The 16,459-nt window shown below is 38.2% G+C and overlaps 1 protein-coding gene across 2 annotated transcripts in view; it reads right to left on the reverse strand.

Annotated features, from left to right (window-relative positions):
- Positions 1–16,459, reverse strand: part of Dpyd (dihydropyrimidine dehydrogenase) — a 709,900-nt gene that overhangs the window by 82,075 nt on the left and 611,366 nt on the right. For both annotated transcript variants that reach the window (XM_070007768.1, XM_070007767.1), the window contains one exon: positions 16,223–16,402. In XM_070007768.1, coding sequence (XP_069863869.1) covers positions 16,223–16,402 — 180 coding nt within the window. The remainder of the gene's footprint in view (positions 1–16,222; positions 16,403–16,459) is intronic.

Genomic DNA, 16,459 nt, shown 5'->3' on the forward strand with positions numbered 1-16,459 from the left:
TTTTACAACCCCCAGATACATATATTAATGTAGAAGTAATGTTTCTTAAGCTGCTTAACAGTTCATGTCTTCGTTCAAGTGGTAACAATACTTAAATACGTATCCTATTAGTTTCTAATAAGCCTGGAAACACTAAGAAGAAAATGGAAATAGATGATCTGATATCATAGTACACATGTGATTTCTGTATAGGAAAATTCATATGCATTTGTTTTTGTCACGCAGATTTTGATTACCCACCATGAAAACTTTTGTTAACACTAAGAGGAAAGACATAGCTAATACTATAAATTCACTTAGCTATCTCAGCCTTACGTATTTTGGTAGGAAATTAAATTTATCACTTCATTATCCCTCCCTGGCAGTTGGAAGTTGTAGATTTTAATGGAAGGTGCCAGGGAAGCTAATAGAATCTTCATGTCACACATGACGGAAATGTAGAAGTAAAACTCACCAAGATTTGAGAGGTTTTATGCTAAAAGACAATAGTGCCACAAAGCACACAGAATGAAGCCTCAGCTTTTCCAAAGGATGGTATTTATGATCTCACAGATTTGTAACTCTTTTGAAACTAGGGGGAAAAATATGGCCATCTTCACAAATGATCACTGAGCCAGAGCCATTACCTTACAGAACAAAATTAATGAGGATATGTACATAAAGCTTATGTATATAAATCCATCCCAAAGGATTGGTTTCATCATCTGTCCCTTTCAAATTCTTCCCAGTACCCCAAGTGGAGATGGATGCTTGTTCCTTTCTGCTTCTATAACTCTGATAGCAGAAGACTAGTAGTGTTTAGAGGAACTGTAGTCAGGTGGATTAAAGCAGAATGTTTATAAAAAATAGATTGCGTTTTGCCTTTCTCTCACTACTAGTTAAAACTTTATGACCTGTTTCATCTTTGAAACATAGAGATGTACATATCCATCTATATTTAGGTCTGCATAGACGGATAAACAATTATGTAAAGCATGTAACAAACTCATTGATATTATTTTATGTTTTGCAATTGATATCCTACAAATAAAGAGGGATTAATTGTGTTAGTTACTTGACCTTAAGTATCTTCCACGGTACCTAGCACATTGTATATGCTCAATATTTACTGAATTAATAAAAATATATGAAAAGAATTAAAAGCATGTGAAAATAATCAAACTCCAAACTCAAGGTTTGTAAACCTTTATAATGGAGGCATAGGTATATGAAAATGAATCATAATGAGTTTCAAATTTCCAGCTGGCCATGAGAAGTATGTGGGATGAGAAAAGATGTGAGATGTTTGTTTTCAGTCATAATTTTCTAGAAGATCCATCTTAAATAATAGAATGCACAAAGGTAGAAACTTGAATACTAAATGGCAGGTTTTAACTCTCCAACTTCGCAAGAATGGACAAAATGCACAAAAATGTCCCTGGAAATGGAGTGACAATGCTACCTCATGTGTTTTGTCTTCAGTTCTGTAAGTGCTGTAATTTTCTTACTCATGAATAATAAGGCCATTCCAAGACAGGATGTCGATACATACATATATTATCACATTAGAAATGGATCTGGTTTAAAATTTTCCAGACAAATTCCCCACTGGGTTTGTTTGTGTACGAGTGGGCAGAAGGGAGGGCACAAGAGCCCAGCCCTGCATGTAACTCTCTATCAGCAATCAATTGAAGGTTCTGTTCTAGAAGCTTTGGCCTCAGGCAAGGCCAGCTTTTGTTAAACAGAGGCTGTAGGCACTGGCTGATCCTACAAAGCAAAGCAAGCCGAAGGCCTACCAAAGGACCTAATCAAATTTTCTATCTTTAAACAGCAGCTTCTCTTCTAAATTGTGATGGCCACCCATTGCCTGCAGTCCCTCTGGGGACCAGGTCTTTCCCTTCTTGGTTTGTATGCTCTGGCCAGCTCCCCCTACCCCCCCCCCCCCCCCAACGCCTCTCTTGCCAAAGGCCTAAAGTATTTCTGTTACGCATCCAGCTGTGGGCAAGCTGGCAGAAGGAAGGGCATTTGTTTATGCCCCCAGCCTTCCACTTTCTTTAAGCTAGTTCCCAGCCAAGATTTTTATCTGGGAGTTAAGCTCTTCCACTGGTTTTTAGATCCCAAAGGCTACTTGATTAGAAATAATTTGGACACTCAAAATGTCTTTAGCAGTTCTCATATGAGATGGCATACTTTGTCTCCAGAAATATTACAAATATAACCTTGTCTTTCAAAGGGAGTTGATAGCTTTTCTTTTGTCAAAAAAAGTTCTAACATAATACATGCATGTGTATTTCAACACCCAGTAAAATGTACAGATTGCAAGCATGCAGTGAGAGGAATTAAGGGAAAGATATACAGTGATGAAACTATCACAATTGTGATCAAGGGAAAAGGATAAAAGTACTACTGCAGAAAATTCCCTTACACTTCCCTCCACTCAGTCTCTACTTATCCCTTGTTTGATTTCTAAGAACACAGAGTTGCTTCCTTTACTCTGAAAATCCAAATGAATTTACTTATCCATTTTTCTCTTGGGTCTGTCTTGTTCCCTTAATATGCTTTTGAAACTCCCTGTCTTTGTAAACTTCATGGATGTTCACTTTTACTTTTTTCTTGAACAAAAACTTAGCATAGAATTACTCATTCTTTGCCTACATTTGATAGTGTCAGTCTTTTTAGATTTAGTCTTTCTAGGAGGTGTGGAGTGGTCCTCATGGTGGTATTTCTCTATACGTTATAATCTCTCCTAAGCCTCATCATCTCTCTCTGTTTTTCTGTCTCTCTTTTTCATCACTCCTTACCCAATGCTGCCCTGTCTTTAAAACAATACTATTCCTGATCAGAGGCCAGGCTAGTCAATCAGAGTGATGGGAGGATTCTGAGCGATTAAACGTACGTGGGGTTGACAAAAAAAATGCATCTGTTTTGCCATTTCCCTGCCTTCCTCCTGCTCAGCTTCCTTTAGAGTGTTCTAGGAGGGGAAGAACAAACCAACGAACACAATACCACAGATAGATTTTTCACTCTTGGTGAATTAATTCAATAATGATTTGCTCCATTTTGGTGCAAAAGGGATAATGGAACAAAAAAAGCAAATGAGTGGGCTAGAGACTATCAGTCTTCATTCTCTTACGTATGCCTTTATTAAACAGCCACTTTTAGGTTTGAATTTCTATCTATATCAGTTAAGTCATTCTTTTAGCCAAGGGAAATGATCCTTGAAGCTCACTAAAATCAAATCCAGCTCTTATTAATTGATTTGAAACAGGAAAAGAAATCCCATCTTATGTGATTCAAGCATTTTTTTTGCTAGTAATTAGGGTGTGAACTTAAAGCCTGGGCACTGTACCTTAGCTCTATCATTTAAGGTACTCAACCACTTGAGCCACAGCTCCACTTGCAGCTTCTCGATGGTTAATTGGAGATAAGAGTCTCAGAAACTTTCTTGCTCAGGTAGGCTTTGAACAGCTCTCAGCTTCCTGGACTAGCTAGGATGACAGGTGTGAGCCACCCATACGAGGCTCACACTAAATAAAAACTTAAACACAATACATATCAATGAAACGGCTCTTCCCCGTGGTGTCTTGCAGCAGCTGAATCCATGGCATTTCACGGAAATGTGCTTTGATCTGAGAACATCTGCAGCAGTCTGGAACACATTTTCCCCTGTACTTGACTTCTAGCTCATTACAGCTCTCAGATGTTCTCCCAGCAATCCGGTGACATTTTGGAATGTTACTGAACAAACATCAGCGAGGCCCGTGTCTTGAGTAGTGTCAATCTCTGTTGAAGATGTTTCAGCGTTCTTAGCATCAACACTAGAAGAATTTAATTAACCCTCGGAAACTTTCAAAATGATGGTTAATGCAGGGGAGAAATGAGAAATGAGAAAAGCATGGTGTGTGTGTGGGGGTGGGGGGAGTGAGGGCAGGGAAGGGATTGGAGAAGTGTTCAACCTCTCACAAGCTGATGTCTGCCACCCTCAGCCTGTGCTGAGGCGGAGTAGGAGAAACCAGACTGCTCCTTGCAGCCTCCCACGTTCGGCCATGAACCCCTCTGCCTTGCTCTCTGACCCTGACGGAGATGGAGAAGGTGGAGGTGGCAATGCGTGCTGTCACCCTCCCCTGGTCCCCACACAAGGTCAGCTTTCAGCCTCTAATCAGCTCTGGTCCAGCTGTTCTCAGGCTTTCCGTAGGTGGGGCTGGCAGACCAAGGTCAGAGAAGAGCTGTCAGCAGTGACACTATGTTGTTGTTGGGTTTTTGTTGTTGTTGTTTTTTTTGTTTAACCCACTGCTGCTATTACATTAAAGAAGCAGCTGGTGAGATAATGTATGCCAGAGTGCTTTGTAAATTATAAAGTGCTTATATAATTGTCATGGATAATCACTACTGCTGTTCCATTCCCAGGTTGCAGCAAGAGCAGTGAACTGGGCTGAAGGGTGGTGAAGTCCACTGGAGAACTGAACGTACTGGGGACGTGGGGTTCAGAGGGAGGTCTCCCAGAGAAGCACAGATTTGGAAGATAACTGGGAGAATAAAATTGGCTTCTTGAGTCACATGAGCACACACAATCCTTTGACAGCCATGGATGGGACAGGAGGAAAAAAAAAAGAGGTCCTAATTAACTCCAAGAAGATTTCTTTCAAAATGGTTTGTCTCCGGGCATTTGCTATGCTTCTTTTCCTTGGCCTGTGATGTGTACTACTAGGTAGTACACATCATGTGTACTACAGTACTACTAGGATTTCAGTTTCATATTATTCTCAAAAGCATTCTCCTTCACTCGTGCTATCGTAAACATGATCACTGTGACACTGCGACAATCACACTGAATCCTATACAACTCTTTTCTCCTCTCTTCCTTGCTTGTGTACAATCCTTGGATGAAGTTATATTACATAACAGTTATTTTATAATATAAAAGGGGCTGATTGTGTTCTTGAAAGAATGGAAAGAAGAAAGTAGGAGGAAAAATGTGGCTAATTATACAAGAAGAAATTTCAACCATGCAGGAGTGGTCAGTGGTTGGAATCTAACACCCAACTAGTTTCAGGGAGACTGGGGCTTGTCTCCTGGACCGAATGATCATATAGATTTCTCTAGCAAGAACAGTGTAGCCACTTGGAAGCAGAGCAGAGATGGGTACAAATCTATGACTGATTGGTTGAAGTTAGAAAAGTAAATAAGAAAGCAGAGGCTGGGAGTGGAGTGCAAGTGGACCAAGTGGTAAAAAGAAGAAAAAAAACTGACTCTCTTGTTTATTTCTCTCAGCAACCCTATGAGGTACAGGGGATATTAATCCCAAGTTTTTTGGACCAGGAAATCAGGCAGGAAGAAGAAAAATGATGCCGGGGCCTATGTCAACAAAGAACAGGCAGAAGGAAAGCACACACCCTGCCTTCTTCTCTCCATTGGATTAGGCCAGCTGTTGACAATCCTCCTATTAACTTATGTAAAAGTAGCTCCAGTTAGTTTGTGACAAGATATTATAAACAATCCACATTTATTTCTCACCATTCTGGAGATGGAGCAGATCAAGAAGGAAGTGCTAGCAGCTTTGGTATCTGGTGATGCTTTGCTTTGTTGAAGAAGTGTGTCTTCACAAACTCTTGGGTCCCATAGGGGGTGTCTTTATGACCCTTAAAGGCCTGACCTTCTAAGAGATACCCCTTTGGGGATGAGGATTTTAACACCAGAATTTGGGGGGCTGGGGAAGATGACATTCAGACTGGAGTCTAGGGAGAGGATAAATTTTTTAGCTGTGTGGTAAGGAATGACATTGCCAAGAAATCAGATCACAGCCTGCATGATTAGGATAGCAGTTGCCAATAGGTAGAAGCAGTGTCAAAAGGGAATTCAGGAACGTCAGAAATGAGCTTCTCTTGGGCAGTTCTGTTTTTATTTTTTATTTTCCTTTCCCCAGGCTGAAGAGGTATCCATCACTCCAGCAAACAGCCACATTTTATCTGGAATTTTATATTAATTCTCCTGAGCTGAATGCATTGTGGGAATCTCAGTGGCTCAAGGAGAACATCTCTCATTCACGGAACATTTGTAGTGTCACGGGCTGTTCTGTGTGTGTGGTGTCTAAGCAATGTATGTCATCATTTCACGAGGCCCCCATCCCAAATGGAAATGTCATTGCTATCTATTGCAGAGCAAGGACAAAGGGGAAACTCAGTGCTAAGTTCTAAAATGCTTCTGCCCAAAGGGTTACTGACCACACTTTTCCTTGTATTTCCTTCACTAAAGCAAGCCACTTACTCATGTAAAACAACTAGGAGGCAAAATGTGAACTTCTTAGAGCTAAAAAACAAACAACTATTAGTGAGTATCAGCAATGTCTGTGACCCACACCAGAGCCACCACAAATTGGATAGCATTACAAACTGATCCCACATCCTAATTTTATTTTTCTAGGACAGCTGCTTTATCTCAACGTCCCATGTTTACTTTTGCTAGTTTCATGTAGGACCGACATTCAGTGGAAGGAAAGACTGGGTGGTCACATTTAGGATTGAAAGACTCCCAGGCTAATGGATCTGAAATGATGAACGAGGTTCAAGAATTCATTTAGACTGGGTATAGGAAGAAAATGGCTGCCAGTAGAGGACCTAGAAAGCTTGCGTAGTTTGAGATGAACTAGGCTGAAACTGCTAAGCAGGGAAAGAACTTAAAGATGTAGAAAGAGTGGGAGAAAATGAGGGAGGGGGGTGACACTGTTCAAAAAGAAATGTTCTCGTTCCTGACTTAGGTAACTATAACTACCCCACACCCCGTATATCAGCTTTATAATAAAAGGAAAACATAAATTAACCAAAAGATGTATGGCAACACATCTTGAAAAGGGTGGATCTTTGTTTGCTGGAGATGATCCTACAAGAGTGTCCTGGAGTGAGGGCTGGGAGGGAAGGTTTCTGAGCACTTTCAGCCTGCTAGCACAAACTGCTCCTGGCTGCAAATCAAAGGCTTACTCACCTTCTCTGGGTAGGCTGTGGTCTCATCTTCTCAGATACGATCTGAGAAGGTTACTTGTGACTACAAAGCCCAGACTTATTACAAGGTATGCACTTGAGACACTAATAAGATTGATCTACACTGATATAGCATAAAATACAGTGAGTGTTTGGGAACTAGATGATGAAATTTCCATGTGGATAACCACACAGAATAATCAGGTTGCGGAGAAGGGATTGGGTAGTTCATCTGTATACGCAACCTTATTTTGATCCAGATGTCAGATACCAGTTGTTCAACATCCTTTGATGTCCTTGGACATCCTGGCCTGAGATTCCAGTTAAGTGATTTGATATGATCCATATCATGCTGATAAGAAAAAAATAAATGTAATTATGGTTTATTTTGTTTGATTTTTTATTTGGTAAATTAAATCACCCATTTCACACAGCATGTGAAGTTTCTTTAAGCTTACTTAATGTTATTTCCTCACATCTAAGATTCCAAGACAAATTGGTATAAAGTTCAATGTAACTGAAATTGCGTTTGAGTTTCTACCTTGTCAAAATGACTCCTTTGACTCCAATAATTACCAGAAAATTATAATCTTCAATCTAATATTCTCTTTATTCAAGTGGTCAGCTGGGCTCAATTGGAGATATAACAAATTCATGTTTTTCTCAGAATAGTCTCAGGGATACAGCTCAGAATTACAAAGAGGTATTTTGCTTTGCTCAATAAAACCATGATTAGGAACAAAGATAGCTGGTTTGCTATAAATGTCCACTGATTTTGTAGAATTTATAGCAGGGAGTGAAGGGGATGAGGTCAAGGCTAGAATTTGAACTCAAATTTTAATTTCTATGCTTATATTAATGATGTCTTTTACAATTCTCAATCTCTACCTAAATAAGAAAAGTCCTAATTTTTTCCCCATGTTTTAAAAGTAACACCAGAATTAATGTAAGTTGCATTGAAGATGAAAAGCACTTTTACACAAGTTTTTAAGTATATAATTAATATTAATAAGGTGCATTCTGATTAAGGTAGTTATATTTGATGGAGTATGAGGAATTATACTTAACCGCTTACTTTCATGAATGTGACAAAGGAAATAATTACACTTGTGCTTGGTAATTAGATATCAATTTTATATGGTGAGGAGAAATGAGGAGCCATATTTTTTTAAAGGATACTGGACACAGGAAAGAAACAGATGGGAAGGTGGCAAAACAATGAAAACAGTTGTGTTGTCACCTCTTTCAGGCATACAAGGATGGACTGAAACAATGCAGCTGTTATGATTGTGAATGCAAGAGAACTTTGCTACCTGGTTCTTGGACCAGCTGACCTGTCATTACTGTACACTGAGAGAGGGAAATGGAAAGCCATGTTTGGCAACATCTCGTCCGATGTCTATGCCCACTCAGGCACTGACAACAGATCACACACTTCTGCTGGGCTTGGCTTGGCATCACAAACCTCTTGGACACAGGGTTCCTGGCAGGAACTACCAACTGATTATAGCTGCCCTGTGAAATGAACCAACTTACCCCTGGGGTGGCTGGAACCAAGCTGGGAAAGCTGATAGGACTTACAAACTAGTTACAGGCAATGCATACATAGCTATCTGTTCTTGGAACAAGTGCTCCTAACCAAAGTCAGCCCGAATAGGTTGGGCTCATTTTTACATATTTGGTAACAGCAGTAAGCCTCTTTTCCTCTGCCTATTTCAGGAAGACTGATGGACTGCTCCTGATAATTTCCTGCTCAAGCCTAGATTTAACTAATTTATTTCCATTTTACCTGGAAAAAAATGTGTGCTTCAGAGATTTAGAAGCTTTTTGTAAAAGAATGTGCTTCAAAATACATGAAAATTCTGGTCCGAAGCTTTGACTAGATTAAGTATAGCATCACATAATAGAAACAATAAAATTGATAAAAAATTATATATTAATATATATATCATCTGAAAAATCTCTGACCAAAATAGAAGAAATCAGCTCCTAAAATATTTTCTCAGACGTTTATAGTTACCACAATATTATCCATATGGATGATATCATGTATCCAGTATTGCCTCAAAGTGATCTATAATCCTTTCTATCTGTTTCCATGTTTTAAATAATTATAATACTGACTCTTATACACTGATTGCCTGCCACATTTTTATGTAGCTGATTTCTGGTCTTCACAAAGCATTTGTGAAGTAAGTATGATTATCTCAATTTGCCCTTATGGAAATGGAGGCATGTAGGATGCATGCAACTAGTCCAAGTTCACTAAAGCACCTGGTCTAGACTTGAACTCAGAGAACTGCTCAACCCCAGATGTTCTCTCTGTTTTAATGATCTTTTCACTACTCACATTGACTGCTTTATGGGATTGGGAACTCAAGAGCTTTGCCATGTGGTAACAAATCTTTTATTGATTCTAAGCAAGACTGGTCATCATTTATAAAATTCTTATTTGTCCTCTCTCTGTATGATACTTGGCATTCCAGCATTGTACATAAGCTGTTACCCAAACTGTCTAATGATATTTAGAGATCTAGATGACTTCTACTATACAGTACACACTAATCTGATAATTTTGGGAAAACTGAACTTCCAGACTCTCATCTGTCTCTCTTTCTCTCTCTTCCTCCCTCCCTCCCTTCCCATTTCCCATTCTCTTGGGTCTTAGCCTATAACATAAATTAAAACATTCAGCCTCATATGATCTAGCTAGAGTCAGAGAGAATATCCTTAATAATGTTTTCTGTTTTAATTATTTCTCACAAAAGGATAGAAATGCACATTTTTAACAACATGAGGTAACTATCTGCTGGTATGAGAAAGAATAACTGTAGGGACTGAAGGAAAATTAAGGTAAACAAGGACTACAAAGAGTGAATGTGAAAGAAAGTACCTTTCATCTGCTTTCTGTTTGAGTTCCTTTCTGGGTGAGCTCTGAGAATGTTCATTAGATAAAGAGAGAGAGAAAAAACATGTAGGTCCCTTATAATAGCCTCTTCATTCTAAGATTCTCTATACAGTACTGGTTGACAAGATCAAATTAGTACAAATTGTCTTAGGTTATATTTTTAATGTTTCCTACACATCTATGTGGATCAGAAGATTTTTATATTTTAGATATATTACACATATCTTTTTTCACTCTGATTTTTTAAATTGCCTTTTAGTGAGCATAATTTATCACTGATTTCTGTTGTGGGGGGAGTACTATTTGTATTCTCTTTAGGAATGAATAAAAGATATTTACTTATATTTTGTTTTAAAAATATGGACTGGAGATACTGGTATTTTCCTTGTGTTCAATTGTTCTGTGAAGTTAATTGGCTTTTTTTTAAAAAAAGGTTTTAAGCCAGATGCTGGTGGCTCACTTCTATAATCCTAGCTACTCAGGAGGTTGAGATCTGAGGATTATGGTTAAAAGCCTGCTCCGTCAGGAAAGGCTATGAGACTGTTTTATCTAATTAAACAGCAAAAAGACAAAGCTAGATGTAGAGCTGTCCTTCAAATGGTAGAGCACCAGCTTTGAAAGCTACGAAAAAGTGTCTAGGCCCTGAGTTCAAGACCCACTACTGCTCCCAAATTAATGTGTCTTATTTTTCCTTCCATATGTGTGATGTACTTAAACTTACTATTTAATATTGAAGTTTAATTTTTAACTTTTTAAAAAATTACTTTTGTGTCCTGTGTGAAATAGGCATGAGATTCATTGTTTTAAATTATGAATTCCAGTTAACTCCAGTAGCATGTCAAAAGGACTTTCCTCTGTCCATTGGATTGCTTTTGTGCCTTGTACAAAATCAATGGAGTATAGATACGTTGGTCTATTTCTAGACTTCCAATCTGTTCCATTGATCTATTTGTCTATGCTGACACCAAAACACACTTGCTTGATGACTAGAGATTTATAGAAAATCTTAATGGCAAAAATAGTACAAATCTTCTAATTTTCTCTTATTTAATATCATCATGCTTATTCTATTTCCTTGAATTTGAATACAAATTTTAGCACCAAATGGTCAAGTTTTATAAAAACATACATGAGATTTATGATTGGGATCAGGATGTTTCTACACAGATCAATTTGGAGACAATTTATACCTTAAAATATCTCTCCAGTTATTTAAGTTTGCATTAAGTTTTCCTCTTAATCCTTTGTAGATCACATCCATTTTAATTTGTTTGGAAGTACTTTTATGCTTTTAGTTGTTATTGGTAATGGCATCTTAAAATTTAATTTCCGCTGTTCACCATTCCCACTATTCATGCCAGATGACTGATTTTGGTATGTTGTTTTTGTATCTTTTGTCAGGTTTATCACTTTAATTAAGTTTTATTAGTTCTTTAGGATTTTCTAAGTATTCAATATTATCATCTGCAAATAAGGACAGTTTAAGTCCTGCCTGTCAAACACAGATATCACTTATTTCTTTTTATGTTCTTTCTACACTGGTAAGGATGGCAATCACAATATTTAATGGTAGAGAATGGGGTAGAAATTCTTGACTTCAAGAGAAAACAATGTATCCTTTCAACATTAAGTAAGAGGCTGGCTATAGAATGCCCTCTGTTAGATTGAATATGTCTCTTTCCTTTTAGTATCGATAAACGGGGTAATTATTATGATGTATATTAAATTTTGTCCAATGTTTTTTTAATCCAAGGACTTCTATCTAAAATAGTTAAGAACTCCTGGCTCGAACAACAAAAGCTGGGTATGAGTTGCTCATGCTTGTGATCCTAGCTGTTCAGGAGGTTGCAACCTGAGGATTATGGTTCAAAACTAACCTGGGCAAGAAAGTCCATGAAACTCTTATGTGAATGCCACGATCAAAAAGTCAGAAGTGGAGCTGTGGCTCAAGTCATAGAGTTCAAAGCTTGAAACTTTTTCCAGTGGAAAAACTAAAGCATCCAGGCCCTAAGTTCAAATCCTACTACTCCCTTCTCTCCCTGCAAAAACAACTAAAACTAGCAAGAAAGATTTGAACAGATACTACATGGGGAGAGGGAGATACATGGATGACCCTTTAGAAGATGATTAGTTGCCAGAGAAGTAAAAATTCAAACAGGTAATGATTTAATCGGCATGGGATCCTTGTTACAACTTAGATTCTAGAAAAGGAGGAGAAATTAATTCTGGTGTGGTCAGAGGATAACCTGCAGATAGGCCATGCTTGTGAATTTTCTTTGATGTGTTGCAGAACTGTTCCAGAAATGGGGAAGAGCAGATGATAAACCAACAGACACCAGACATCTGAATGTTTTGGCTTCTGCTCTTTCCCTCCTTCCAAGGCTCCTAGTTTTAGAAAATCTGCACCCCGTGCCACCCAGTGAGAACGTACATTCCATGCTTTTCTGAATACAAAGTTGGCCGATCAAATACTGGTGTGTGTGATTTCTCTCATCTTTCTGGAGCAAATTCTTATTTCCTACACCTGAAGATGACAACTAGTAACATTTTTATTTTCTATCGCTAAAATAAATATCTTGCCTCTGATTCTGACAGAGAATTTCTGCATAAAGCTTTATATTTTCATTTAGGGAATTTTTTTACAGGCCCTGATTTTAAATCCCAAGAGTCATGTCCACCAAACCAAAGCTGTGAAAAGAGTAAAATGATCCATAAACTCCACTGAATGGAAGACTCCCACCCCTAGGTCCCTCAAGGGGTTGGACAGCAACCTGGGACCAAATTCACTAGTCTTGGCACAGTAAACATGTAACTGTTCTCTAACTGGAAGAAATAAAGATTGCAAATGGACTTAAATCAGTTCTGGTCAGTTTTTCTAACGAATGAGTTATGTGGAAACACTTGATTTGAATATGTTTTGTTTTTCAGGATTGCTTTTGAAGAACTGTGTCCTTGACTAGGCTATCTTCCTTTTAAAGACTTAGAGTCAGGCTTTGAGAGATTAAGTAACTAGCCTGAGTTGCTAGAGAATAAATACTGAAACATCACATCAACCTGGCAGTTTCTCAACACTGTGATAACCACTGTCCTACTGAGAGGTCTCTCATTTGGTAATCTCCAGTGTGGACCTTCTTTTTCTCTCTCTCTCTCCTTCACCCACCCCTTTCTCTTCCAATTCAAAATCATTCATTGCTAGCTTCTCCATCAAGAGAAGTTCATGTACTCCTCCTTACTTGATCTCCTTTTCTTTCCTGTTGATAACAGACCCTTGTGAATTTCCATCATATTCCCAATGGGAAAATGCAGATACCCAACTGTAGCTTCCATCCAATGAATTGAAATGGATGAGTGGATGAAGCCAGGGAATCTACCTTAATCACAAGCAAAACCCATGGTTATTGAGAGCTAATAGTTCAAGATCAACAGGAGGAAATTGATGACCATTCTTGTCAAGTTCTGCTCAAACTTTGTGGGCACTGATTTAACCATTTTGCTCCATGTGATTATAAACACCTACTTTTCTGCCCCTTGAAAGCTGCCTAAGAAACACTGGATTTAGTCAAAAAGTGATTTTTAGTGATTTTAGTCAACAAGTGAATTAAGTATAAGGATATTACAGAAAATTTACTCATCATTTAAAAGAGGGGATGTCTTCCTAACTTGGCCACATTCCTCTTTCCACAATTGAAGTCTCATTTTTCTGCCCATCATCTAACCCTGCCTTTCAACTGATTACCTCTGAATGTCTAAATTATTCTAGCCCTATCTATGAGTGAGAGTAAGGGAAAGAACAATTGTACTTTCCAAACAAAATTTCTCTTTCTCTTTCTTTGTCTTTTTCTTTTCTTTTTTGTCAGTCATGGGTCTTGAACTCTGGGCCTGGGCACTGTCCTTCAGCTCTTCAGCTCAAGGCTAGCGGTCTACCACTTGAGCCACAGCACCGCTTCCGATTTTCTGGTGGTTAATTGGAGATAAGAGTCTTACAGACTTTCTTGTCCAGCCTGGCTTTGAACCATGATCCTCAAATCTCAGTCTCCTGAGTAGCTAGGATTACAGGTGTGAGCCACTGGCACCTGCCCAAAATTTCTCTTTCTAAAGAATTAAGCTACTTCAAATCGGTCTTTCTAAAAAAAAAGACAAGTATGCATCCTATCTCATTTTCTCTATAGCATTAAATCTATGTAAGTATGAAGATCAGCAGACTACTCCTTACATGAGGAAAATGTAATATGAATCGCTTTTATGCAAACACACACATACACATATACACATACACATACACACGCAGGCAGCACGAGGGATAATTAGGATTCATTACTAGGGATATTAACCAAAAGGGGATTTCACTTACTGTTTAGTTACATCAGCCTACACCAGACAAAGTAGGGGCACAAAACTATATAACACAACCATCTGTTGAGAAATGAGTCAATAATATATACTCACATAGACAAAATCTTTTTTTGTCTTTTTTTTGTGTGTAGAACAGTTGAAAATTATACTCATTGTTTTTTGTTTTGTTTTGTTTTGTTTTGTTTTTTTGCTCGGTCGTGGGGCTTGTACTCTGGGCTTGGGCGCTGTCCCTGCGCTCTTCAGCTCAAGGAGAGTGCTCTATCGCTTGAGCCACAGCACCACTTTTGGTTTTCTAGTGGTTTTTATTGGAGATAAGAGTCTCACAGACTTTCCTGTCCCAGCTGCCTTTGAACCTCTATCCTCAGATCTCAGTTTCCTGAGTAGCTAGGATTACAGGCGTGAGCCACCCGTGCCTGGCTTATACTCTTGGTTTAAATGAAAGCTGGGCTTACAAAAATAAGTCTGAATTTAGATTGGCACTATTGGGAGATTTATTTCCATTTACATGATTGGTGCTAGACTTCTCATTATTCATCTTTTATTTGAATATATAAGTTTAGAAATGATGGTGGAAGTCCTTTACAGACAAACTGTTTCAGCTCAATGCAGCTACTTATGTTTCAGCTCACATGTCAGTGACCCCTATTTGAGACAATACTTTTATAGATCGTCATAAACTATCATGTAAGACATCATTTCCTTGACATATTTACATTGGATGAATATAATGTCACCTGTGATTTTTTTTTAGTTACAAATAACATTAGGATATTTATTGATATTGATGAAGGCAAGAACACATACTGTCTGAATACTGCAGACTCAGTTTATGATAATATGATTAGTTATACTAATAATGCTGCTTAGGCACTGTCTTGCTAATTACAATATTATAAATATTAATGTCACAGCCTTTCTGTTTGATTGCCACTCATGGAGTCATTTATCATGATATTTTCCTGGAACCCACATTGTAAGGTTTTATTTCTTTTCATCTTTCTTTTTATCATTATTGGACTTGCAATCACACACATTATTCTTCAAGGATGCTTTATTTTTGGCTACCTTTTAGAAACAGGACAGTGATATTTCCCATAAAACCAGCTCGTGATGTGATATTTCTCTGACTCTTGCTAAGTCTCTTTCCCTACCATCTAAAGCAGTGGACCCAAGGTTTTTGTTTTCCATTCTTTTTCATGTGACCTGCTTCAAGTTAAGATTCATTTGAATTATTAAATGCTTCCTTAAAGAATCTTTTCATACTGCCTCTCTCTTTTTTTAAAGTTAATTATTGATGTAGTGACAAGCTGAAAAGACTAAGAATTATAATTTTTTCCTCCCCTCGCTCAGGAATCAAGAAATGTCTTCTGACAATGCTTGTCTATTTAGAATAATACAAAAGAAACACAAAGGCAAAATGCTGAAATGTTGTTTTAGAAAAGAGTTGCTGAAATCACTGTATTATACAAAATGTAAATGTAGTGTATATTTCTCAGAAAATAGCAGTTAGTGAGCAAGTAAGGATATAACCTTTTGAGCCCAGGTTTAACCACACAGCAGAGGTAGTTACAAAAGATACTGATTAGGTTTTAAATTTTTTTTAAAAAAAAACTTCATCATATTATTCAGGACTCCAGTGATTTGATTGTCTTCAAAATAGAAAGGTAATGTTATAATTTCCAGAGATTGTTAAAGAATAAAGAAATTCCCAGCCTCCCACTGGAAAGAACGCCCATCATCACTGCAGTCAGCAAGAATCTAGAGGCACTTTACACTACAAACTTCAATCTTGTTTTTTATATGACCTTGTGTTATATTGCTTTTATAAAAAGGTAATTCACAGACCCACCATATAACTGTAATCAAGACTGCTTCAGTGTGACTCTACTGGAGAAAAAAAAATCACCTCTTAGGAACCGCATTTCCTGTGTGAGGGAGAAAAACAGGAAGGCCAAAACCAGACAGGATAGACATTTGCCAGGATAACAGCAGAGAGGCAAGCACCTACCTTTCCAGTGAGCTCTGCAAGGCGTGGAACCGGTTTTCCCTTCTGGCGACTCAGGGTGACTGGACTCTGCCCATCCCAGTCTTGTAGCTCCTCGATGCTCTTCAGGTAAAGCAGGGCTCTGAGGCCGGTGCAGTAGTCTTCAATCACAGTGAAGTCTTGATTCTGAATAGCACTGCATACCTAGGAGAGAGGGGATGAGCAGTCCCCATGTCAATCCAAGACCACATTCTTCCAAAG

Source organism: Dipodomys merriami, unplaced genomic scaffold (assembly GCF_024711535.1).
Source record: "Dipodomys merriami isolate MVZ:Mamm:240054 unplaced genomic scaffold, mDipMer1.0.p SCAF_7, whole genome shotgun sequence".
Taxonomy (NCBI): Eukaryota; Metazoa; Chordata; class Mammalia; order Rodentia; family Heteromyidae; genus Dipodomys; species Dipodomys merriami.